This window comes from Lampris incognitus, chromosome 21 (genome assembly GCF_029633865.1).
Source record: "Lampris incognitus isolate fLamInc1 chromosome 21, fLamInc1.hap2, whole genome shotgun sequence".
Taxonomy (NCBI): Eukaryota; Metazoa; Chordata; class Actinopteri; order Lampriformes; family Lampridae; genus Lampris; species Lampris incognitus.
The window spans coordinates 25,267,103-25,294,323 of record NC_079231.1 but is presented as its reverse complement, the minus strand read 5'-3'; the positions used below and the strand labels follow the sequence as shown (position 1 = coordinate 25,294,323).

The following is a 27,221-nucleotide window of genomic DNA, read 5'->3' as shown; positions in this document are numbered from 1 at the left end:
CTTTGACTTGGCCATTCCAAAACATTAACTTTATTCTTTATTAACTTTATTCGTCCAACCATTCTTTGGTAGGACGACTTGTGTGTTTAAGGTTGTTGTCTTGCTGCATGACCCACGTTCTCTTGAGATTCAGTTCAAGGACAGATGTCCTGACACTTTCCTTTAGAAGTCGCTGGTATAATTCAGAATTGTTCCATCAATAATGGCAAGCCGTCCTGGCCCAGATGCAGCAAAACAGACCGAAACCATGACACTACTACCACCACGTTTCACACATGGGATAAGGTTCTTATGCTGGAATGCAGTGTTTTCCTTTCTCCAAACATAACGCTTCTCATTTAAACCAAAAAGTTCTATTTTGGTCTCATCCGTCCACAAGACATTTTTCTAATAGCCTTCTGGCTTGTCCACGTGATCTTTAGCAAACTGCAGACGGGCAGCAATGTTCTTTTTGGACAGCAGTGGCTTTCTCCTTGCAACCCTGCCATGCACACCATTGTTGTTCAGTGTTCTCCTGGTGATGGACTCATGAACATTGACATTAGCCAATGTGAGAGAGGCCTTTAGTTGCTTAGAAGTTACCGTGGGCTCCTTTGTGACCTGACCGACTATTACACGCCTTGCTCTTGGAGTGATCTTTGATGGTCGACCACTCCTGGGGAGGGTAACAATGGTCTTGAATTTCCTCCATGTACACAGTCTGTCTGACTGTGGATTTGTGGAGTCCAGACTCTTTAGAGATGGTTTTGTAACCTTTTCCAGCCAGATGAGCATCAACAATGCTTTTTCTGAGGTCCTCAGAAATCCCTTTTGTTCTTGCCATGATACACTTCCACAAACATGTGTTGTGAAGACCAGACTTTGCTAGATCCCTGTTCTTTAAATAAAACAGGGCGCCCCCTCACACCTGACTGTCATCCCATTGACTGAAAACACCTGACTCTAATTTCACCGTCAAATTAACTGCTAATCCTAGAGGATCACATACTTTTGCCACTCCCAGATATGTAATATTGGATCATTTTCCTCAATAAATAAATGGCCAAGTATGATATTTTTGTCTCATTTGTTTAATTGGGTTCTCTTTATCTACTTTTAGGACTTGTGTCATCTGATGATGTTTTAGGTCATATTTATGCAGAAATATAGAAAATTCTAAAGGGTTCACAAACTTTCAAGCACTACTGTATATACACTTATAAAACTGATTGAGAAAATAAACATTTAAGTCACAGCACTGTTGATATCAAGGTGTTTGATTTGACAACATGTCAGTTAACTGCAGAGCAGTCTACAGACTCAAACACTGATGTCAGCAGATTTCAGCAAAAAATACAAATGTTGATGCTTTGTCACCAGCTAAACAATTTAGCCAGGAACATAAAGATGCTTTGCATTTCTGCAAATACCTGTATGAACAACTGCAAGTCACATGTGTAAAAATCCACTCAAACAAGATGTTACCTTTAACAAAAATACAATGGTTTGAGGAAAAATCACCTGTTTTTCTGTGCAATTAGTGCAAGAAATTGTAAGCTTTTGCACTTCCCCCCCCAAATTTAAGGGCTCAAATTGCCAGACAACCTCAAACAAGAGGTTTAGAATGATTTGTGATTGTATCTGCAAATAAACATGAAACTATAATATTTCAATTAGACCAAACATTGTACCTTCCTACGATGCTGAGATCCTGAGGACACAGGGAATTCTTTGGCCATGCCTGCATCACTACGGATGGCTGGTCGACCGGACATGTTCTGAGAGCAGGAGAAATGAAGGAAAAGGGATTAGGAAGTGGAGAGGGGAGAAGGAGAGGAAACGAGAGGACAGGCAGGAAAAAGTTCGTGTGTTTAATCTCATTTCCTGCTGCAGTTGGACGGTGTGTGTTTGCATTTGTGTATGTTACTGTAAAACCTTACAGCAATGCTGATGCTGATAGCTTTTGATTCCCGGAGGGCAGATGTTCCACAGGGTCTCCCATCATCCTCTTCATCTGAAACATGTGGCTCTGCCACCGGGAGTTCCCCTTTACTGTCCACAATCATCTTACATTTCTACACACACACACACACACACACACACACACACACACACACACACACACACACACACACACACACACACACTTTGTTTATCAGCCTTTTCCTGGTTATTACCTTTGCAATAATTTTACACTTAAATTAAATTGTAAGTTGGTAACAAATTGAACGTTCCTAAAAACGCATAATTTCTTCCCAGCTGTTTAGTCAGAGGGAAAGATGTTTTGGACAGCTTTCTAACAACATTCTGCTACAGTGTTATATAATGTTATATAATAAGTATAGTCTCAACATTGGCTGTGCAGCTTTACTGTAAGTATCATCAAGTTACAACCAACTTTACAAAAGCTGTCAGTCACTCCAACCTCTTTACCACAGCTGCTGCTATAAGTACAGTGTTATCAGTATAGTGTTATCAGTGCAGTGTTGTCAGTACAGTGTTATCAGTGCAGTGTTGTCAGTATAGTGTTATCAGTACAGTGTTATCAGTGCAGTGTTGTCAGTACAGTGTTATCAGTGCAGTGTTGTCAGTATAGTGTTATCAGTACAGTATTATCAGTACAGTGTTATCAGTACAGTGTTATCAGTTGTGTTATCAGTACAGTATTATCAGTACAGTGTTATAGTGTTGTCAGAACAGTGTTGTCAGAACAGTGTTGTCAGTACAGCGTTGTCAGTAGTGCTATCAGTACAGTGTTGTCAGTAGTGCTGTCAGAGCAGTGGTATCAGTACAGTGTTATCAGTTGTGTTATCAGTACAGTATTATCAGTACAGTGTTATAGTGTTATCAGAACAGTGTTGTCAGAACAGTGTTGTCAGTAGTGTTGTCAGAGCGGTGGTATCAGTACAGTGTTATCAGCACAGTGTTATAGTGTTTTCAGTACTGTATTGTAAGTACAGTGGTATCAGTACAGTGTTTTCAGTACAGTGTTGTCAGTAGTATTGTCAGTACAGTGTTGTCAGTACAATGTTGTCAGTAGTGTTATCAGTACAGTATTGTCAGTAGTGTTATCAGTACAGTGTTGTCAGTAAGTACAGTGTTGTCAGTAGTGTTATCAGTACAGTGGTATCAGTACAGTGTTTTCAGTACAGTGTTGTCAGTAGTATTGTCAGTACAGTGTTATCAGTACAGTATTGTCAGTAGTGTTATCAGTACAGCATTATCAGTACAGAGTTATCAGAACAGTGTTGTCAGTAGGGTAATCAGTACAGTGTTGTCAGTAGTGTTGTCAGTACAGTGGTATCAGTACAGTGTTATCGGAGCAGTGTTATCAGTATAGTGTTATCAATACAGTGTTATAGTGTTATCAGTACAGTATTGTCAGTAGTGTTATCAGTACAGTGTTGTCAGTAAGTACAGTGTTGTCAGTAGTGTTATCAGTACAGTGGTATCAGTACAGTGTTTTCAGTACAGTGTTGTCAGTAGTATTGTCAGTACAGTGTTATCAGTACAGTATTGTCAGTAGTGTTATCAGTACAGTATTACCAGTACAGAGTTATCAGAACAGTGTTGTCAGTAGGGTAATCAGTACAGTGTTGTCAGTAGTGTTGTCAGTACAGTGGTATCAGTACAGTGTTATCGGAGCAGTGTTATCAGTATAGTGTTATCAATACAGTGTTATAGTGTTTTCAGTACAGTATTGTCAGTACAGTGGTATCAGTACAGTGTTTTCAGCACAGCGTTGTTAGTATAGTGTTGTCAGTACAATGTTATCAGTAGTGTTTTCAGTACAGTGTTGTTAGTACAGTATTGTCAGTACAGTGGTATCAGTACAGTGTTTTCAGTACAGTATTGTCAGTACAGTGTTGTCAGTACAGTGTTGACAGTACATTGTTGTCAGTAGTGTTATCAGTACAGTGTTGTCAGTAGTGTTGTCAGAGCAGTGGTATCAGTACAGTGTTGTCAGTAGTGTTATCAGCAGTGTTCATCACACATTTTCATTTTAAACAAAATTTAGCACATTTTCACATTTAATATCCCTTTTGTTTCCCTTTATCGAGTGATTGTTAACAAACATAGAGAAGCTGTGTCCATGTACAAAACACCATGAATGTGGATACAATGGCTGTATCCACATATAACACATACATACACTTCCAGGGAAAGAAAATTACAATTCTATTTTTACCAATATCATGAATCACCATCCATAATGCACCATCCAGAGTACAGCTCATGTTTCTTACATCAGTAAACTCTTTGATGCTGATGCTGTTGGCCTGCTTCTCCACCTTCCTCTTCACCTCGTCCAGGGCAGCCATGCTGGGTTTGGGCAGGCCAGCAGGGGGCTTATTGGTTATTGAAGGCAGTGGGGCAAATGAAGCAAGAGCCCCCATACTAGTGAGGGCAGCTGTCATGGTGGCTGAGAGCAGGACACCGAGAGATGTGTATGTGTGTGTGTGTGAGAGAGAGAGAGAGAGAGAGAGAGAGAGAGAGAGAGAGAGAGAGAGAGAGAGAGAGAGAGAGAGAGAGAGAGAGAGAGAGAGAGAGAGAGAGAGAGAGAGAGAGAGAGAGAGAGAGAGAGAGAGAGAGAGAGAGAGAGAGAGATGGGGGGTTGGAGTGGGGGTAATAATGAGAAAAGAAGGAGTTTAGAGATATGTGAGGGGACAACAGAGTGAGGGAGAGAGACAGATAAGTTACTGGTAACTTTGGTTCATCAGATAAGCATCACCACCTTATAAGATAAGTGTATACACCTTAGTGGTGGCTGGTATTGCACTGGCTTACACTTTTAAAAAAATTGTTTTTTTTGGTCTGATGAGTCTTTCTGGATGTGTGTGAGAGTTGAGTGGGCAGAGCGGAGGGGGTGTGAGAGTGTGACAGTACCAGAGACCAGTGAGGTCCCCCCACACTTTCACACCCCCTCCACTCTCCCCACCAACTCACACATACATCCAGAAAGACTCACATCCTCTCCGCTGTGCCCACTCAACTCACACACACACACACACACACACATCCACAAATCAGACCTCAACACAAAAAGTAAGTAAACTGAAGTAACCAAAAAGGGCTCATTTGCCTCAACACCGCTGTTTGACACTTAAAGATTCTACTTTTAAGGCATGTTTGGGTGGTGGTTGGGTTGTGATTGAGTCAGGTTGGGTTGTGATTGGGTCGGGTTGGGTTGGGTTGTGATTGGGTCAGGTTGGGTTGTGATTGGGTCGGGTTGGGTTGGGTTGGGTTGTGATTGGGTCGGGTTGGGTTGTGATTGGGTCAGGTTGGGTTGTGATTGGGTCGGGTTGGGTTGGGTTGTGATTGGGTCGGGTTGGGTTGGGCTGTGATTGGGTCAGGTTGAGTTGTGATTGGGTCGGGTTGGGTTGGGTTGGGTTGGGATTGGGTCAGATTGGGTTGTGATTGGGTCGGGTTGGGTTGTGATTGGGTCGGGTTAGGTTGTGATTGGGTTGGGTTGGGTTGTGATTGAGTTGGGTTGGGTTGTGATTGGGTCGGGATGGGTTGTGATTGGGTTGGGTTGGGCTGTGATTAGGTTGGGTTGTGATTGGGTCGGGTTGGGTTGGGTCAGGTTGGGTTGGGATTGGGTCGGGTTGGGGTGTAATTGGGTCGGGATGGGTTGGGTTGTGCTTCGGCATTTTGCATTAACAGCCCAGAAGTTTTAGAACAGCCCATCTGAGAAGATCAGGGTAACTGTCAGGGCCATCTGTAAATCCTCCTAAAAACTATTTCTAAACGTTTGTTCTAATGATGTTCTTAATAATCTTTGTGATCTATATTTGTATATATTTTTTCTTTTTACCATCCTTCATTCTTTTAGTCTTCTAATGCTATCCTGCTGCATTGTTATTGCTTTTATCTGAGAAGCACTTCATCATTTTAGAAAACTGACAAATTAATACAACGACTGTTATTTATTATACATATACACATAGATATAATTGAAAATCCAAGGATATCCAAAATAGTCATGGCTTAATTTTTGCCTGTTCAGACTGTCGTGACATCTCACCTAATATTCGATCCTACTCCCTGCCTGAAACCTATCCCAGGTACAGCTTGACCACCTGAGCCTCTGGATGGAGGAACAGAGGGAGGAGAGGGACAGATGGATGGAAAAATGGCATGTCTTGAACACAAACAAAAACATGGACCTACCAGCAGTCATACTAGCCATGGCAGCATTCATGGTCATGTTGGGCAGGGGCAGGGACAACTGGGGCACCATGTTGGGCCTGAGATTCTCAGGGATGGGCACACCAGCCTTGGCACACATCGCAGCAGCATTGGCCTTGGCAATTTCCAACAACTGCTCCTTGTCTGAGGGGAAAGATACATTTTTATGATGAAATGAAATGAAGCTGGATGGATGCATGGATAAAAACCAGGATTTCATATACGTTCCTGGAGCTTCATGAGCCCAGGATACACCAGAGCCAAACCAAACAATAGTTGCAAAAATGCAGTTGGAAGTCCTAAAATTAGGTTTAAGTTTTAAAGTTTTTCAGCTCACAGTATCAATGGGTAAGGTGCAAAATCCCCGAAGTATTTTCTGTTAATCAAATGAAAATCATACACACTTATGATCGACTTACCTAGAGTTAAGGAGATTCACAATGTCATTAATTTAAAAAAAAAGAATTAATTTCATTTTAAATTAATTGGATTAAAAATAATTTAAGCAACAAGCTTAGCATTGACATTCCTTGCACATTTATGTTGAACTGAACAACAACAAAAAAAATCTCTAAATGTCCGAAGTAAGATTTTAATAACTACATCAAAATGTATGCCATCTCACCCAGTTCAGTGATGCGTGGCGGCGTCTTGCCGTCACTGCAGTGCTTCCTTGCTGGGGATCTGTTTTTACGGAGGATGAGCACTGGGGAGTGACTTGGCTCCCGTTTCCAGCGGTCCCTCTGACTGAGACTTCCACTGTATGTACCCCTCCACTGACTCCGTGACCTTGAGCGGGAGCGGGAGCGGGAGCGGGAGCGGGAGCAGGAGCGGGAGCGGGAGAGGGGTCTCCTAGACCTGTGGGCTGGTGACCTGCAAAAACATAAAACTGACTTTCACTGACTTTATATTTGTATTCACTGGAAGTGGCAAGAGAATGTCAAAATAAATACATAAATGAATCCTCTTGTAATGACTTATGTTAAAAGAAAAAAATCTTCCATAATACATAAAGCACTGTCATTTGCTCTGCCAAGTTAATTTATACTTAACATTTATACTTTATACTTTTATAGTTTAATGTATACATAACATTTATGCTTTATACTTTTATATTTTAATTCATACTTAACTGCTAACATCTATTTCAGCATCTCTGCACCACTGCACTTTATCACCTCTTATTTCACCTGTATAAGTCAATTCGTGTGTATATATGTGAAGACTGTTGTGTTGTAGTGTTGTTATTCTATGTTAAGTACACTGAGAGAGCCACGAAACCAGAGTCATATTCCATGTAGTGCAAACCTATATGGCCAATACACATGAGCCAAGTAAATTCTTTATGAGACAGTACAAGCCTGTTTCAATCATCATATGCATAATATAGCATGAAACAGGCTTTTACATTACATCACATTACAGTCATTTAGCCGACGCTTTTATCCAAAGTGACTTACAATAAGTGCATCATTTAACGTAGGAAATCAGGAGAACTACTACTCATCAGAGGTCATAAGTGCATCTTCTCTCTAAACAAGCATCTAAGAGCAAAACTAGTGCTAAAGTACAAGTACAAGAAAGAGATTTTTTTTTTAAATGAGTGAATACAATAAGTGCTAAGAGCAAGTAACAGGGTAGTAGTACTTGAAGAGGTGATTTTTCAACCTGCGCTGAAAGATGGGCACCGGCTCCACTGTCCTGACATCGGTGGGGAGTTAATTCCACCACTGTGGGGCCAGGACAGAACAGAGCCGTGACGGGGCAACCAGGCGTCCCGAGACACCAGAGCGAAGTGGTTGGGCGGGGGTGTAGGGCTTGACCATGGCCTGGAGATAGGAAGGAGCTGTTCCTTTCCTTGCCCTGTAGGCTAGCACCAGAGTCTTAAACTGGATGCGAGCAGCTACTGGGAGCCAGTGTAGGGACATGAGAAGGGGAGTTGTGTGGGAGAACTTAGGGCGGTTGAACACCAGATGAGCTGCAGCTTTCTGAACAAGCTCCAGAGATCTGATGGCCGACGCCAGGGCGCCAGCAAGGAGGGAGTTGCCGTAGTCCAGCCGGGAGATGACCAGAGCCTGGATGAGCACCTGTGCCATCTCGCCGATGAGGAATGGGCGAATCCTCCTGATGTTATAGAGGAGAAATCTGCAGGAGGGAGCAACCAATGCAACGTTTGCAGCAAACGACAGTTGGTCGTCCAGGATCACACCCAGATTCCTCGCAGTCCGAGTTGGTGTCACCACGGTGTTGTCAATGGTGATGGCCAGGTCTCAGTGCGGGCAACCTTTCCCTGGGAGGAACATCACCTCTGTCTTGTCCAGATTGAGCTTCAGGTGGTGTGTTGCGATCCACCCCGAGATGCCAGTCAAGCACGCAGAGGGAGGGAAGGACAAGATCAGATGGGTGTCATCGGCATAACAATGGTAAGAGAAGCCATGCGAGCGAATAACAGAACCAAGGGACGTCATGTACAAGGAGAAAAGGAGAGGACCCAGAACCGAACCCTGTGGAACGCCTGTAGTCAGTCTGCGAGGCTCCGACACAGATCCCCTCCATGTCACCTGGTAGGAGCGACCTGTCAGGTAGGATGCAAACATTGAGAGTGCAGAGCCTGTGACACCCAGCCCCTCGAGGGTAGAGAGGAGGATCTGATGGTTCACTGTGTCGAACACAGCTGACAGGTCCAGGAGTATCAGGACAGAGGAGAGAGAGTTTGCTCTCGCAGAGTGCAGCGATTCTGTCACTGCAAGGAGGGCCATCTCTGTCGAGTGACCCACCTTGAACCCAGACTGGTTGGGGTCCAGGAGGTTGTTCTGGTGGAGGTACACAGAAAGTTGGTTAAAGACAGCACGTTCAAGAGTTTTGGATCGAAAGGATAGAAGGAAACTGGTCTGTAGTTTTTGACATCAGAGGGGTTAAGTGATGGTTTCTTGAGAAGGGGTGTGACTCTAGCAGTCTTGAAGGCAGATGGAAAGCATCCTGCCTGGAGGGAGGTGTTGATGAGGTGGGTTAGAAAGGGAAAGAGTTCAGGTGCTATAGACTGAAGAAGAGGGGAGGGGACCGGGTCAAGGGAGCATGTGGTGGGGTGACTGGATGTGATGAGGTTGAGGACCTCATCAGGGGAGAGGGGAGCGAGGTGGGATAGGGTGGGATGTGGAGAGGTGAGGGAGGGTGCAGAGGGTGGGCTAATGTAAGGAGCACTAACTGGGTGATGAGAAAAGGAGGATCTGATGTTGTTTATCATCTTGTCAAAGAAGTTAGCGAAGTCATCAGTGAGAAGGGAGGAAGTAGGAGGAGGAGGTGGGGGTTGATGAAGTGTAGAGAAGGTTTCAAAGTGTTTCCTAGGATTAGAGGCAGAGGATAGGATTTTAGACCAATAGAAGGCAGCATTAGCAGCAGAAAGAGATGAGGCGAAAGTGGAAAGAAGAGATTGGAAGTTGAGAAGGTCCTCTGGGAGTTTGCCTTTTCTCCATTTGCGCTCTGCCACTCTTAGGCTCCATCCGTCAGTACGTACTGAGTCGGACAGCCAAGGGGCAGGTGGAGTTGGGTGTGCAGGCCTGGAGGTGAGGGGACAGAGATTGTCCAGAGAAGAGGAGAGGGTAGAGGGAAGAAGATCAGTAGCAGTGTCAGGGGGGGTAGGAGAGAGAAAGATTCAGGTGTAGGGAGGATAGAGGTAACAGAGGAAGAAAGATCAGTGGCGGAGAGAGAGCAGAAGTGTATACGGGTGGAAACCATGTGGGTAGGAGGAGGGGCTAAGGGGGGTGAAGAGAGGGAGAGAGAGTAGGACATGAAATAGTGGTCAGAGAGCTGCAGGGGAGCAAAAGAGAGATTGGAAATAGGACAGGGTCTAGTAAAGATAAGGTCCAGCTGGTGCCGGCCTTGTGGGTAGGAGGAGAGGGTCAGAGGTGAAGGTCAAAGGAGGAGAGGAAAGGGAGAAGAGGATCTAGCTTGTCAGTGTGGATGTTGAAGTCACCGAGAAGGATAAGTGCAGAGTCATCATCAGGGAAGTGTGAGACAAGAGTGTCAAGCTCCTCCAAAAACTCACCAAAGGGGCCTGGTGGGTGGTACACAACCACAATGGTGAGTTTGACTGGATAAGAGACAGTAACGGCATGAAATTCAAAAGAGGGTGGAGAAAATTGTGGAATGGAAACGAGAGAGTATTCCCATTTCAGGAAAATCAGCAGGCCAGTACCACCACCCTGCCTCCCAACTCTGGGAGTGTGAGAAAAAGAGTACACATCAGACAGAGCTGCGGGTGTGGTAGTGTTTTCTGGCATGATCCAGGTCTCAGTTAGAGCAAGAAAGTTGAGGGAGAGCAAGGATGCGTAGCCTGAGATAAACTCAGCTTTCGGCACTGTGGACTGCCAATTCCAGAGCCCTACCGTCACCACGACCTCAATCTGAGTAGAGAGTGGGATAGATGAGATTGGTAGGGTCACAGCGCCTAGGAGTGACCCAACGTCTATGCCAGCCCCGGGAAGAGGTAAGGACAGGAATGCAAAGGAAACACACAGTCTATACTAGGTACACAAAATACAGATGACTGACCGGATCCAAAAAGCTCAATCTTTGTTTGACTCAGTCTTTGCTTGACAAAGTCTTGGCTTGAAAAAGTCGTGCTTGCCTTTGTTCACTCTAGCCTTCGTTCAGCCTAGACCTGTTTGCCCTCGGCTTGTTTGCCTGGAGCTAATTGTGGACTTCAGGATGTATCATATCATAAATTATTAGATATGTCATCATCGATTATATCGTAACGATCAGCACTGAGCGACTAATATACACACTGGCAAAGACGTGGTTCCCTCGGCTTGTTTGCCTGGAACTGATTGTGGACTTCGGGAGGTCTAGAAGCTGCAGCCACTCCCCCATACACATCAATGGGGTGGAAGTGGAGCGTGTTTCCAGCTTTAAATTCCTTGGAGTCCACATCAGTGAGGACCTTTCATGGACATTAAACACCCAGGCCCTTGTGAAAAAGGCCCAACAACGCCTGCATTTCCTGAGAAGGCTGAGGAGCGCCCGTCTACCCCCCAAAATTCTCACCAACTTCTACCACTGCACCATAGAGAGCATCCTGACCATCTGCATCTCAGTGTGGTACGGCAACTGCACCTCAGTAGACCAGAAAGCTCTGCAGCGGATCATCAAGGCAGCCCAGCATATCACCGGTACCCAGCTCCCAGCCATAAAAGACATTTATCACAAACGCTGCCTTCGAAGGGGTCTGAGCATCAGCAGAGATCCCACCCACCCCAACCATGGACCGTTCTCCCCCCTGCGCTCTGGGAGGCGCTACAGGAGCCTCAGAGCCCGCACTACCAGGCTCAAAAACAGCTTCTTTCCACAAGCTGTTGCCCACCTGAACCTGGCTACCCACTGAATGTTTGTAGATATTTTTAAATATTTTGTACTCCAGCTCTCTTTTAACTTATTTTTAGCTTTGGTCTTCATGTGTGTATATCTTATACTGTGTTTGCTGTGTTTGTCTGTGTCTGTCTTGCACTGTTTGTTGAAGCCACAGCCCTCATTTCATTTTTAACATGTGCCTGCACATTGTTTTTAATGACAATAAAAATTGAATTGAATTGGTAGCAGCAGTGATTTAAAAAACACTGATTGCAACGTCCGCGGTGGCGTAGCGGTCTAAGCATCGGCTTGGTGTCGATGCAGTTGCCCACTGGGGACTGGGGTTCGCGCCCCGGTCTCGTCAGACCTGACTATGGCCGGACTCGATGAAGCGGCAATCATTGGCAACGCTGTCTTCGGGAGGGGGGCGGAGTCGGCTTGTGTTCGTCATATGAATGCGTCTCTGTGTGTGTCGGAAAAACAGTGGTTCGGCTTGGATTCGCCTTGTCACGAAAGTGGGGAGGCGCTTTCCTTCGAGACTGCCGGCCGGAGAGATGCAGTTGGCGAACGCATGCAATACGAGGGTGGGTGTTTGAATTAAAATAGGGATCAATTGGCCACTAAATTAGGAGAAAAAAGGGGAAAAAATCAGAAATAAATTTAAAAAAAAAAAAACACTGATTGCTAATTGTCTGCAAGGAGTGCAGGCCACACCCTGGCCACTTAACACCCAATTGGCCAAAGAGCTAAAATGAAAGTAGGCCTATTGCCCAGAAACTGGTCACTGATGTAAAATTGTATCAAACCTCACACACAACTATTAAAACTGCAAACAGCAAGTTACCAAGGAATATATTTATAAGCTAAGAGGATAACTAAGTCAACCCACTAGGCAACAAGAAATATTTTAGGACACACTAGGTGAAAAACAGCTACAGCTAAAATAAGAAAGCTACAGCTAGACTAAGATGCCACTAGTTCCCATTAGGAACCAGCAGCAGATATATAGAGAAAAGGACTAATACTCAAGCAGCTGGAATAAGACTAATAGCAACTTGTTAAGCAAGAAAGATGATACTTACTCTATTCTAGATGAACCAGCAATTCAGAATCACTCCAGAAGTTAAAATGCACAAAATGCACACGCTTGTACTGTCTCATAAAGAAGTTACTTGATTTACTGGATTATTTTGCTCCTTATTTGTTGAGCACTTTCCCTACTGTTGAGTGTTTCTTTTAGCAAAGTTATACACACACACACACACACACACACACAAATATATATATATATATATATAGAAAGGTAGGGAAAGGTAGAATCAGCACTTTCCAAAGACTGCACAGTTCGAAAAATATTTCAAAAACCAAGTAAAAAATTTGATTTATTTGCGAACGAGGCGTTCCAAAGATGCTTTGTGGAGACTTCCCGCAAATCCTTCCAGTGGTCAAGGGAGGCACTACATCTAACATTGTCAATGCTAGCCTGAAGGCACGCAAAGTGGTTTACCCTGAGGCGCTCAAGCACTGAGCGACTAATACACACACTGGCAAAGACGCTTGATGAATGGATTGAAAATTATGACATTTGATAGTTTTTGTTAATAACATTCATTTGTTCGACATTCGTTTATCACATATACCATATCATAAATTATTCTATATGTCATCATCGATTATATTGTAACGATCAGATCGTGTTGGTTGTTTTGGTGAGAACATTTTCCCTGGGCAACGCCGGGTACCTCTGCTAGTGTATATATATATATATATATATATATATATATATATATATATAGTTGTCGTCGTCTATGGCGTCTCTTGTGTCCGAGGATCCATTCCAAGAGATTAAGGTGTGTGCTTGAAACGAAGATGGCTTGACAGTCTAAGGTGAGAATAGAAGAGACTGGAACAGCGTGGACAGGATGTAACTGCAAAAAACCTGGGAGGACAAAGCAATGCATGGGAAGTACCCAAAAAGAATGAAAGATGCAGACGTGGACCAATAAAAGACACACCAGTGGCTGAGGGGCACCGGACTGAAAGCAGAGACAGAGGGCCTGATAATCACTTTGCAAGACCAGAGCCTTGCAACAAGATCCTATCACCATCACATCATCAAAGATGGAACAGACCCAAAATGCAGAATATGTGGAATCTACAAAGAGTTATTCTCAGGCTTCCCGGAACTGGCAAAGACCGAGTACATGTACAGGCACAACAAGGCAGGAGCATACCTTAACTGGAAGATCTGCAGGACTTACAAGATTAAGACGACTGAGAAGTGGTACGAACATCAGCCAAAAACGGTCACTGAGAACAATGACGTCACCATCCTCTGGCACATGCCCATCCACACTGACAGAGATAAAAGCCAGCAAGCCCGACATCGTTATCAAGGACAGGAAGCAAAAGAGGTGCGTGCTCATCGACATGGCAACACCATCTGAAAAAAACACCTCAGTGAAAGTCACAGAGAAGCTGACCAAGTACAAAGACTTGGAGATTGAAATCTACAGGATGTGGGGAATGAAGACCGAAACAACACCAGCGGTCATTGGAGCTCTAGGACTCACGAAGAAGGGAATGGAAAAGTTCACCAACCGTATCCCAGGCAACATCAACACCCATGCAGTCCAGAAAGTCGCCCTACTTGGAACAGCCCACATATTACGACAAGTACTGTCAATCAAGTGACAGCTGCTCTATAGTGCCTCAGGAGTCAAGTCCATAGTTTGGACCCGGCTGTACAGGATGTAAAACAGGAAACACGACATAATAATAATAATAATGAACTTTGTTTATATAGTACTTTCCGGCACCTAACTGACTAGCCATATTATTTTCAGCCTCCTACTCATTGATTGTTTTCTTCATTATTTAATTTTCATTTCAGAAGTTTTGTCCACACATCTGGTAAAATATTTCACAAACTGCAACGTTTCACTGCTCAAAATTCAATCTACTGGTAGTTAACCCCCAGAATTTAGTGAGATTTGGACCACAGCAACAGCGTCCCAAACTTCTAAAATGGTGCTTATCACTCTAATGAAGTTATGACAGTTCCTGCTTCTCACAACACTGCTAACTTGATCTCTCGTGGTGCCAGGTCTGCAACCCCCTGTTTGACACTAGAACAACCAAGGCTGTCATTTTGATGGTTTTGGATTTTCAAAGTTTAATAACTGCAAAAAAAAAGAGAAAGAGATACAGACCTGCCGCTCCCTGAATTATCCTAAAATTGCCTAAATTTGCAGTAAAATGAGTTTCAGATCAATTGCAGAAAAAAAAAGTTATGATAAGACCTACCTAAAATGACCATGAGCCATCAAAAAGACCGCTCATAATTGTGCGTGATGGTGCGCGTCATGTCATTATTTATGACGTTTGTTGGTCGCATCATTGCCTTCGTGAAGTACATTGCTCTTTCCTAGAAACACACTAGCGTTCTCCAGTGCAGAGAAATAGTCTAAACTTGATGTATGATTATGTCCAACATGTCGGGTTACAGACACCATTACAGACGCACCATGACAGCGGCTATTTTAAATTGTTTGAAAAACAGTATTAAAAGTTGTTAAAATGTTAATGTTGGTATCATTTAGTTTCATAACAGACATACTAACATATGTAATGCATGACTATCTCAACTGGGTATTTATCTTGACACAATATAGAGTTTAAAAAATGTGGCAGTCAAAATAACCACCCACAGTTGTTCAAGTAGTTTTTAAGTTCCAGTCGATGTTTGGGACTGTTTCAATGTTTATTTTCAGTTCTTTTTTTTTACATTTCCCATTTTATAGGCCTTGCTATGTTTGTTAGAGTAGCAATATGTGTTTTCCATTTTGTTTTTCAGGTAATATTTTCAGTCTTTCAATTTTGCTATTCGTGTTCGACCATGTCTCTCTGAAGTTGAAATTGTTTCAAAATAGTATCATAGTTGTTAAAATTTTAATTTTGGTATCAGTTGTTTCCGAGCAGACATACTAACATATGTAATGCATTAATATCTCAACCGGGTATTTATCTTGACAGAACATAGAGTTCAAAGCAGAGTATACACCACCGTGTACATCTTCTTCTCACACATGCTTAGAATGCAGCAGCAGAGTGAACACGGACAAAGAGAAGGGAAACTTTCCCCTAGTTAATCAGTTTGTGGATGACGTCATTTTTCTCAGAAAGATCAAACAGAAATATTGTTAAAATACGACAGCCCAGGTATAGGCTGTCGTCAATATACCTGGCCAAGGTAAAGCCTACGAATGGGAAACATTGTAAAGAAAACAGTTAGCACTGACATAGGGAAAAACAACACAAACCTTGACCTTGATCTTTTCTTTGACCTTGATCTCTTTAGTGACCTTGACCTTTTTCTCCGCGAAGGCTTTCGGGAGCTTTGTCTGTGGGATGTTGATTTGGACCTCCTCCTCCTCCTCCTCTTTGAAGCTGGCTTCCCATCTTTATTCATCTGCAGAGACTTGGATGTTGTGCTCTTCTTCGTCTGTGATTTTGCTCTCCTGGCTGAGGGTGAGGTTGGACACTCTGAGAGGTTGGGTCCAGGGTTTTCTTTGGTCTCGCCCACTTCCAAGGAGACATCATGAGGTGAAGACACAAGAACAGAACTTGCCCTCTTCCCTGCATGAGCTGTTGTTGCTGCTTGACAGGACAGCACCATCAGTAACAGACCAGGAATCAGACTGGACCTCATACAAGTAAACAGCACAGATCTGTTTGCCCTGTGTGAACCCCCCTTTTTATTGGTGGTGTCAACCGAGAGACAGTTGGAACAGCAGTGGCACATGAAAGAAGGAGCAGTGCATGGGGGTAAATTAACATTTGTTTAAAAACAAATAGAATAAATTCACACGTAACTATAACTATATGACTGAACAGCTACCCTTACATAGTTTCAGAGTCTGTGACAAAAGCAGACCAAAGAAAGCCAGTCCACGCCCAATTCACATTGCCTACTCGGTTTGACTGTAACTATAGAATTCTAAATCATTTTAAATACATTTATTTAGTTTCAGTTTACGGATAAATGCTATTTGGTGCAAGATTAAAATGTCAAGATAATTTTGTTTTAGTTTTTAGTAAGTCAAATCAAGTCAAATTTATTTGTATAGCACATTATCAAAAATGTGCCTTAGGGGGCTTTACAGCAACACAACATCCTGTCCTAAGACCCTCCCATCAGATAAGGAACAACTCCCTAAAAAACCTTTAACAGGGAGGGAAAATAGGAATAAACCTCAGGGAGAGCAACAGAGGAGGATCTCCCTCCCAAGACAGACAACGTGACATGATGTTATGTTTACATAACACAACATTGAAAGAGCAGAATTATAATGGAATTATAAAATATATGAAGAATATCATGACAAGGATGCCAAGCAGTGTCTAGATGCCACCGATATAGCCTAAGACAGGAAACACATGACCACCATCACCATGTAGACCTGACAGGAGAACAGACTACACATGCACACAAGAGAAACTCACATCACACCATTCCTCATCATGCCATTTGGCGGCGCAAATTCACATTTGCAGCAGCCTCACCCAGAACTGGTGTGGGAAGACGGTGGCGTGAATTCACTTTTGCAGTGGCGTCACCCAGTACCATCCATGAAGTGTCTTTGCTCACGTCTGCCTCTAATTTTGTCTTCGTTTGATGGTTGGGAGAGCTGGCGTTGGATCGGCTGGGAGAGCTTGGTCTGCTGCATCCTGTCGGCCCAGATACAACGGCCCTGCCTGGAGCTGTGCCCGAAGAGGTAACACCACAGGCAGTCTGACAGGATGCAGAAGTGAGGCAGGCTAAGCTAACTTCTAGCCCATGCAGACTGGCAGTTCCAATAACACTGAGGGTGATCTGGTGGCGGCCTCGCCTAGCCTTGACTGTGTTTTTAGTGTCATCCTCTGGATTGCAGGGAGAACCCCACCACTGAGGAAACCCAGCCACTGAGGATGCACAAGCCAGTGCATTCTTAGTGCCAGTCCCAAGCCTGGATAAATGGGGAGGGTTGTGTCAGGAAGGGCATGCGGCATAAAACCTTTGACAAATCAAATATGCGGATGATAAAACAGATTTCCATACCGGATCGGTCGAAGCCCAGGATACCAACGACCGCCACCGGTACTGTTGGCCAGTAGGGTGCTGATGGAAACTATGCTACTGTTGGGCAAAGGAAAAGTAGAGGGGGAAGGCATGTCCAGAGGCAGCAGGAGAGGAGGAAGGGTAGGAGTGTGGAGGCGAGAGTTGGAACTTTGAATGTTGGCACTATGACAGTTAAAGGGAGAGAGCTGGCTGATATGATGGAAAGAAGAAAGGTAGGCATACTGTGTGTGCAAGAGACCAGGTGGAAGGGGAGTAAGGCCAGGAGTATCGGAGGTGGGTTCAAACTCTTCTACCATGGTGCGAATGGGAGGAGAAATGGGGTAGGGGTAATTCTGAAGGAAGAGTATGTCAAGAGTGTGCTGGAGGTGAAGAGAGTGTCAGACAGAGTGATGAGTATGAAGCTGGAAATCGAAGGTGTATTGATGAATGTTATCAGCGCATGTGCCCCGCTAGTTGGGTGTGAGATGGAAGAGAAAGAAGAATTCTGGAGTGAGTTGGATGAAATGGTGGAGAGGGTACCCAAGGAGGAGAGAGTGGTGATTGGAGCGGACTTCAATGGACATGTTGGTGAAGGGAACAGAGATGATGAAAAGGTGATGAATAGGTATGGAGTCAAGGAGAGAAATGTGGAAGGAAAGATGGTGGTCGATTTTGCGAAAAGGATGGAAATGGCTGTGGTGAATACATATTTCAAGAAGAGGGAGGAACACAGGGTGACATACAAGAGTGGAGGAAAGCGCACACAGGTGGACTATATCTTATGTAGAAGGCACAATCTAAAAGGGATTGGAGACTGCAAGGTGGTGACAGGGGAGAACATAGACAGGCAGCATTGGATGGTGGTCTGTAGGATGACTTTGGAGACCAAGATGAGGAAGCGAGTGAAGGCAGAGCCAAGGATCAAATGGTGGAAGTTGAAGAAGGAAGACTGTTGTGTGGAGTTCAGGCAGGAGTTAAGACAGGCACTGAGTGGTAGTGAAGAGTTGCCGGATGGCTGGACAACCACTGCAGAAATAGTGAGGGAGACAGCTAGGAAGGTACTTGGTGTGTCATCAGGACAGAGGAAGGAAGACAAGGAGACTTGGTGGTGGTGGAAGGAGGAAGTAGAGAAAAGTATACAGAGGAAGGGGTTGGCAAAGAAGAAGTGGGATAGTCAGAGAGATGAAGAAAGTAGACAGGAGTACAAGGAGATGCAGCGTAAAGCAAAGAGAGAGGTGGCAAAGGTAAAGGAAAAAGGCATATGGTCAGTTGTAGGACAGGTTAGACACAAAGGAAGGAGAAAAGGACTTGTACCGGTTGGCTAGACAGAGGGACCAAGCTGCGAAGGATGTGCAGCAAGTTAGGGCGATCAAAGATAGAGATGGAAATGTGCTGACAAGCGAGGAGAGTGTGCTGAGAAGGTGGAAGGAGTACTTTGAGGGGCTGATGAATGAAGAAAATGAGAGAGCGAGAAGGTTGGATGATGTAGGGATAGTGAATCAAGAAGTTCAGTGGATTAACAAGGAGGACGTGAGGGCAGCTATGAAGAAGATGAAGAGTGGAAAGGCAGTTGGTCCTGATGACATACCTGTGGAGGCATAGAGATGTTTAGGAGAGATGGCTGTGGAGTTTTTAACTAAATTGTTTAACACAATCTTGGAAAGTGAGAGGATGCCTGAGGAGTGGAGAAGAAGCATACTGATTTTCAAGAACAAGGGTGATGTGCAGAACTGTAACAACTACAGAGGTACAACCACAGCATGAAGATATGGGAAAGAGTAATAGAAGTTAGGTTAAGAGGAGGAGAGGTGACGATCCGCGAGCAGCAGTATGGTTTCATGCCAGGAAAGAGCACCACAGATGTGATGTTTGCTTTGACAATGCTGATGGAGAATATAGAGAAGGTCAGAAAGAGTTGCATTGTGTCTTTGTAGATTTAGAGAAAGCTTATGACAGGGTGCCAAGAGAGGAGGTGTGGTATTGTATGAGGAAGTCAGGAGTTGCAGAGAAGTATGTAGGAGTGGTGCAGTATATGTATGAGGGAAGTGTGACAGTGGTGAGGTGCGTGGTTGGAATGACAGATGGGTTCAAGGTGGAGGAGGGATTACATCAAGGATCGGCTCTGAGCCCTTTCTTGTTTGCAGTGGTGATGGACAGGTTGACGGAAAAGATCAGGCAGGAGTCTCCATGGACGATGATGTTCGCAGATGACATTGTGATCTGTAGCGAGAGTAGGGTGCAGGTTGAGGAGAGCCTGGAGAGGTGGAGGTATGCACTGGAGAGAAGAGGAATGAAAGTCAGTAGGAGCAAGACGGAATACCTATGTGTGAATGAGAGAGAGGACAGTGGAATGGTCAGGATGCAAGGAGTGGAGGTGACGAAGGCATACGAGTTTAAATACTTGGGGTCAACTGTCCAAAGTAACGGGGAGTGCAGGAGAGAGGTGGAGAAGAGAGTGCAGGCAGGGTGGAGTGGGTGGAGAAGAGTGTCAGGAGTAATTTGCGACAGAAGGGTACCAGCAAGAGTTAAAGGCAAGGTTTACAAGATGGTTGTGAGACCAGCTACGTTGTTATATGGTTTGGAGACAGTGGCACTGATGAAAAGACAGGATGCGGAGCAGGAGGTGGCAGAGATGAAGATGATAAGATTTTCATTGGGAGTGATGAAGAAGGACAGGATTAGAAACGATTATATTAGAGGGACCACTCAAGTTGGACGCTTTGGAGACAAAGCAAGAGAGACAAGATTGAGATGGCTTGGACATGTGTAGAGAAGAGATGCTGGGTATACTGGGAGAAGGATGCTGAATATGGAGCCGCCAGAGAAGAGGAGAAGAGGAAGGCCAAAGAGGAGGTTTATGGATGTGGTGAGGGAAGACATGCAGATGGCTGGTGTGACAGAAGAGGATGCAGAAGACAGGAAGAAATGGAAACGGATGATCCGCTGTGGCGCCCCCTAACGGGAGGAGCCGAAAGTCATAGTAGATATTTGTATTAGTTTGGATATATTTGTGTTCTTGTAGTTCTTGGATGTGTTTTTTGTCTTTGTGTTGCACTGTTGTGGGCTGGGGGAAACAATGTTTTTTCATTTCATTTGCGCAAATGCATGAAATGAAATGACAAAGTGTTTCTAATTCTGATTCACATATGTGGGTGGAGAGGCAAGAAAAAAAGACAGTCACACACCTTAGTGAGAAAAGGATGTAACACTGAAACAGGATAACAAAATTATATTCATCTGTAAGATATATAATAAGAAAATGTGATGAGGGGGATGCCATGCAGTGTCCAGGTGGCGACCACCATTGCCATGGAGAATTGGGAGGAAGACAGATTGCTCGTGGACACAGGGGAGACTTACATCACACCATTCTCATACATGGAGGAAGAGAAAGGAGAAGACATCATTCAGAGAGAGAGAGAAAAGACGTGAGAGAAGAGAACAGTTTGCAATTGCTAATAATCTATACGCTATAATCTCGTCAGCAGAACAGTGGTTGGTAAATTCACTGAGGAGTGAATTTACATTCAGAAAGAGGAAAGTATGTGAGAGAAGAGAACAGTTTGCAATAGTCAATAATCTATACTCTATAATCTATACTCTAAAATCTATAATCTATAATGTCGTCGGCAGAACAGTGGCTGGTAAAGTCATTGAGACAGAAACCGACCCGCCATCCAGTACAGGTTGTGAAGCACTCAACTTAAAGACAACTAATTGTAAACTAAGGCAAAAAGATGAGTTTTAAGTTTGGATTTAAAGACTCAACAGACTCTGATGGTCTGATGGCAGCAGGCAGGTCATTCCACAAGAACGGGGCCCAGTAGGAAAAGGCCCTGCTGCCACCAGCTGACTTCTTTTTAACTTTGGGTACACACAGGAGCCCTGTATTTTGAGAACGAAGAGCTCGAGATGGCATGTAAGGTTTAAGGAGATCAGACAGGTAGGATGGAGCAAGCCCATTTAGGATTTTATAAGTCAGCAGAAGCACCTTGTATTTTGATCTAACACGGATAGGAAGCCAATGAAGGGAGGCAAGAATTGGTGTAATGTGGTCAAATTTCCTAGTTCTAGTTAGGATTCTAGCAGCAGCATTCTGAACCACCTGAAGACTTTTAGTACCAGAATGTGGCAGACCTGAGAACAGAACATTACAGTAATCAAGTCTGGATGAAACAAATGCATGTATTAGAGTCTCTGCGTCAGCCATGGAGAGAAAATACCGAATTTTAGCTATGTTATGTAAGTGAAAAAAGGCAGTCTTGGTGATTTCTTTAATGTGCTTATCTAAGGAAAGGCTGGGATCAAAGGGCGTCAGGGTAGCGGTAGCATAGTGGTCTATTCGATCGCCTACCAACACAGGGATCGCCACGTTGAATCCTCACGTTACCTCCGGCTTGGTCACGCGTCCCTACAGACACAATTGGCTGTGTCTGCGGATGGGAAGCCGGATGTAGGTATGTGTCCTGGTCACTGCACTAGCGTCTCCTCTGGTCGATCAGGGCGCCTGTTCAGGGGGGAGGGGGAACTGTGGGGAATAGCATGATCCTCCCACGTGCTACGTCCCCCTGGCGAAACTCCCCATTGTCAAGTGAAAAGAAGTGGCTGGTGACTCCACATGTATTGGAGGAAGCATGTGGTAGTCCTGTAGCCCACCCCCCCACCCCTCCCGGATCAGCAGAGGGGGTGGAACAGTGACCGGGACAACTCGGAAGAGTGGCATAATTGGCCAGGTACAATTGGGAGAAAAAGGGAAGAAAATCAAAACAAAACAAAACAAAAAAAGCAGCAAATTTAGTGACATCCAATTTTTCACTGGAGCCAAGCAGGCCTCTAAATTAGTTATTTCTTATAGTATCATCTGCATAGCAATGGAAATCTATACCATGACTGCATATAATTCGGCCAAGAGGTGAAATTTAAAGAGAAAAAAGTAAGAAAGACGCCCAAACAGTGCACCAGCCGATCAAAGAGAGGAGGACAACAGCTGCCTAAGGATAAACCAGTGATGATTCCGTATGTGGTGGGAGTGTCAGCAAAGTTGAGACACGTATTTTCCAAACACTGCATCTCAGTTGCTTTCAAACCCCAAAACACACTGCGCCAGAAGTTGGTCCACCCCAAGGATCGGGTGCCCCGGCACAAACAGAGCAATATACTGTACACTGTTGAGTGCCAGGAGGATTGCCGTGACTTACACATGGCGGAAACCAAAGAGATGCTGGCCAAGAGGATGGCACAACACAGGAGAGTTAACACATCAGACCAGGGCTCCGCAGTCTACACCATCTACACAGTCTAGAACCCTCTACAGACCAGTGGCCACTCTTTCAAGGATGAGGATGTACACATTCTTGATAGGGAGGAACACTGGTTTGAGTCAAAGAGGCCATCTATGTGAAGAGGGAATGACCATCCCTGAACCGGGGGGGGGGGGGGCTAAGAGTACATCTGTCACCATCTTACAATGCTGTGATTGCAAACATTCCCAAACCCTCTGTGAATAGTACACATGGCCACTGAAATTCTAATTAATGGTCATGCCTAAAGCAACAATGGCATGGCTGAGCAACAAAAGGTGAACGTTTTGTAGGGGCCGAATCAAATGCCGGACCTCAACCCCATTGAAAATCCGTGGCACAGACTGAAAATCATAATCCAGAGGTGCCATCCCACCAACCTGCAAGACCGGTACAAATTTTGCCAAGAAGAATGGGGAAAAATTACTCCAGAAGAATGTGCAAAGCTTGAACATACTTACCCCAAGGGAATCATGGCTGTTATTGCAGCAAAAGGGTCCTCTACAAAGTATTGATATGTGGAGGTTGAATACTTATGCAAGCACTATATTTTAGTTTTTAATGTATGAATAAAAAGTCAGGGAAACGTAACTTATGTTGGCTGTGGGAACATGCTGTTAGAGGTTATGGCTTCACAACAATAATATGGTTCAGGAACAGATGTGTGTGTCTTTTATAATCCACAAATTAGTGATGACTGCCAAGGGCGTTGAATACTTTTGCAAGGCACTGTATAGGAGCAGTGGGTAGCTGCAGCACCCGGGGACCACGCAGAGACTCTAATACATGCATTTGTTCCATCCAGACTTGATTACTGTAATGTTCTGTTCTCAGGTCTGCCACATTCTAGTACTAAAAGTCTTCAGATGGTTCAAAATGCTGCTGCTAGAATCCTAACTGAAACTAGGAAATTTGACCATATTACACCAATTCTTGCCTCCCTTCATTGGCTTCCTATCCATGTTAGATCAGAATACAAGGTGCTTCTGCTGACTTATAAAATCCTAAATGGGCTTGCCCCATCCTACCTGTCTGATCTCCTTAAACCTTACATGCCACCTCGAGCGCTTCGTTCTCAAAATACAGGGTTCCTGTGTGTCCCCAAAGTTAAAAGAAGTCAGCTGGTGGCAGCAGGGCCTTTTCCTATCAGGCCCCGTTCTTGTGGAATAACCTCCCTGCTGCCATCAGACCATCAGAGTCTGTTGAGTCTTTAAATCCAAACTTAAAACTCATCTTTTTATCTTAGCCTACAATTAGTTGTCTTTAAGTTGAGTGCTTCACAGCCTGTACTGCATGTTGGGTCGGTTTCTGTCTCAATGACTTTACCAACCACTGTTCTGCCGATGAGATTATAGCGTATAGCGTATAGATTATAGAGTATAGATTATTGACTATTGCAAATTGTTCTCTTCTCTCACATACTTTCCTCTTTCTGAATGATGTCTTCTACTTTCTCTTCTTCTGTGTGTGAATGGTGTGATGTGAGTCTCCCTTGTGTGCATGTGTAGTCTGCCCCCCCCCCGGGGTTCATGGTGCTGGTAGCACCACCTGGGCACTGCTTGGCATCCCCCTCATCACATTTTCTTTTTATATGTCTTATAAATGTATATAATTGTGTTATCCTGTTTCAGTTTTTTGTCCTCTCACCCAGACGTGTGACTAATGTGTTTTCTTGTCTCTTCTTTCATGTGTATGATGGTGTGATGTGAGACTCTTTGTGTGCAAGCACAGTCTGTCCTCCTGTCAGGTCGCCATGGTGATGGTGATCGCATGGCTCGGGTCCTGGGCTGTTCTGGTGGTGCCTGGACACTGCTTGGCATCCTCCTCGTCATATTCTTCATATATGTTATAATTCCATTGTAATTCTGTTTATCCTTTTTCAGTGTTGTGTTGTGTAAATTGTGTAAACACAACATCATTGCACATTGTCCTTGGGATAGAGATCCTCCTCTGTTGCTCTCCCTAAGGTTTCTTCCTAATTTTTCTCCCTGTTAAGGGTTTTTAGGGAGTTGTTCCTTATCCGATGTGAGGGTCTGAGGACAGGACGTTGTGTTGCTGCAAAGCCCCCAGAGGCACATTTGTATTTTTTTGTCTTTTCCCCCCTCTTTTTCTCCCTAATTGTACTTGGCCAACTACCCCACTCTTCTGAGTCGTCCCGCTCACTGCTCCACCCCCTCTGCCGATCCGGGGAAGGCTGCAGACTACCACATGTGCTTTGAAGCTCATGTTGCCTCCACATCACAGAAGGTCCAACAAAGACTTTTTTTCCTGAGGAGAATGTGGACATGTAGTGTCTCCTCCCGGATGACGACCCTCTTCTATGCAAGTTTTATTGAGACACTTTTCATCGACTGCATTGCTGCTTGGTTTGGTAACTTGACCCTGGCGAGTAAATAAAGGCTTGATAGACTCATCAAATGGACTAGCAAGTTTTCAGGGAGAAGTCAAGCCCAGCTTACTGACCTTGATAATAGGAAGGTGTTCAGAAAGGCGACTTCCCCTCTGGAATGCGAAGGTCACCCCCTTCAGCCAGAGTTTGAGCCGTTACCCACAGGTTGTCGGTTGAGGATGCCTTGTATTAGGACTAAGACATACAGGGCTTCCTTTGTCCCCACTGCCTTCCAGTTGTTAAATGGTAGATAGTCTTCATCTGCTGTTGCAGATCGCTTGTTTCCATGGTCTGTATGTTTGAACTACGTTGGTTCTTCTTGTCCACTATGTCCTGTTGTCAGTCCTGCCTTGGTGCTTGTATGTTTTGTTTTGTGTGAGAGTTTTGCTATACTGGCTGCAAACTAATTTCCCTGTAAGGGACAATAAAGACACTTTGACTTGACTCTGACTTTGACATGTCTCCTCTAATACATGTGGAGTCATCAGCCGCTTCTTTTCACCTGACAGTGAGGAGTTTCACCAGGGGGATGTAGTGCGTGGGAGGATCACGCTATTCCCCCCAGTTCCCCCTCCCCCTGAACAGGCTCCCCGACCGACCAGAGGAGGCGCTAGTGCAGCAACCAGGACACATACCCACATCCGGCTTCCCAACCGCAGACACGGCCAATTGTGTCTGGAGGGACACCCGACCAAGCCGGAGGTAAAACGAGGATTTGAACCAGCGATCCCCGGGTTGGTAGGAAATGGAATAGACCGCTACGCTACCTGGAAGCCCACAAGTTTGTAATATTGATAATGGGCTATAGAAATAAAATGGGCTTGCCTTGATTATTCATGTTTTGTTTTGTTTTTCAAAATGACTACTGCACATATGCAGTTTACCATGAAACAGCATCCATCTCTTCTTTCCACTTCCTGTTCATGCTGTTCTGCATCTGTCCACTTCCTGTTCATGCTGTTCTGCCTCTGTCTTACCTGTTCACCTGTTACTGGTGGTTTCTTTGCATTAGATGGATGCATGTTGTGTACTCAGAAGTTGTAAGTGGTCGGATGTGATCAGACATGTGATGTATCACACAGGGACTCTCAGATGTACTGAAGTTACCCAGGATGTGGCAGAAAGCGAGTCAGAGCAACTTGTTAAAGCTCATGACTGCAATAAAACTGGACTGTCAATGTTAAACATCTTATCCAGTTTCCCCCAGGTACAGCTGATGGGGAGGCCCCTCTGACAGAAAGCAGTGAAAGTTGTAATGATTTACGTTTCCTGCAGAATCACTTAGTCAAGCAAATCACCACCTGTACATAAAATAATCTGTTTTTCCCAATTAATATGATTCAAGATTTACTGTTTCAATAAAAAGGGATCACTGCAAATTCTTCTGTGCTTGCCAACATTTAAAATCTTAGATCAGGAAATATGAGATTAATTATCTTGTTTTAAAAGTTATTTACTAGTTTCTATCTTTGAATTCCTGGCATATTCTTAAATTGATAATGAATATGTCTTTTATGCCTCAGTTAGTCAGGAAATCTTACAATTGAGTAATTTATTGTTAAAACAAGCTACACTAGCTAGAGTAGCAATTTGTACCATTCTCTCACAAAAAATAACTTGTTTCAAGATTCAGTGACACAAACTCAAGTTCAACTGCTTGATTTAAGAATGACACAAGGCCTCATATATATATATATATATATATATATATATATATATATATATACACTACCGTTCAAAAGTTTGGGATCACCCAAACAATTTCGTGTTTTCCATGAAAAGTCACACTTATTCACCACCATATGTTGTGAAATGAATAGAAAATAGAGTCAAGACATTGACAAGGTTAGAAATAATGATTTGTATTTGAAATAAGATTTTTTTTACATCAAACTTTGCTTTCGTCAAAGAATCC

The 27,221-nt window shown here is 44.1% G+C and overlaps 1 protein-coding gene across 1 annotated transcript in view; it reads right to left on the bottom strand.

The window, feature by feature from the left end:
* Positions 1-27,221, bottom strand: part of LOC130131671 (protein SON) — a 174,341-nt gene that overhangs the window by 71,688 nt on the left and 75,432 nt on the right. Inside the window, exons 9-14 of the mRNA XM_056301450.1 lie at positions 15,840-16,173; positions 6,794-7,041; positions 6,151-6,312; positions 4,227-4,402; positions 1,920-2,054; positions 1,671-1,757 (exon numbers count right to left, since the gene is read on the bottom strand). Of these exons, the coding sequence (XP_056157425.1) occupies positions 1,671-1,757; positions 1,920-2,054; positions 4,227-4,402; positions 6,151-6,312; positions 6,794-7,041; positions 15,840-16,173 (1,142 nt within the window). The remainder of the gene's footprint in view (positions 1-1,670; positions 1,758-1,919; positions 2,055-4,226; positions 4,403-6,150; positions 6,313-6,793; positions 7,042-15,839; positions 16,174-27,221) is intronic.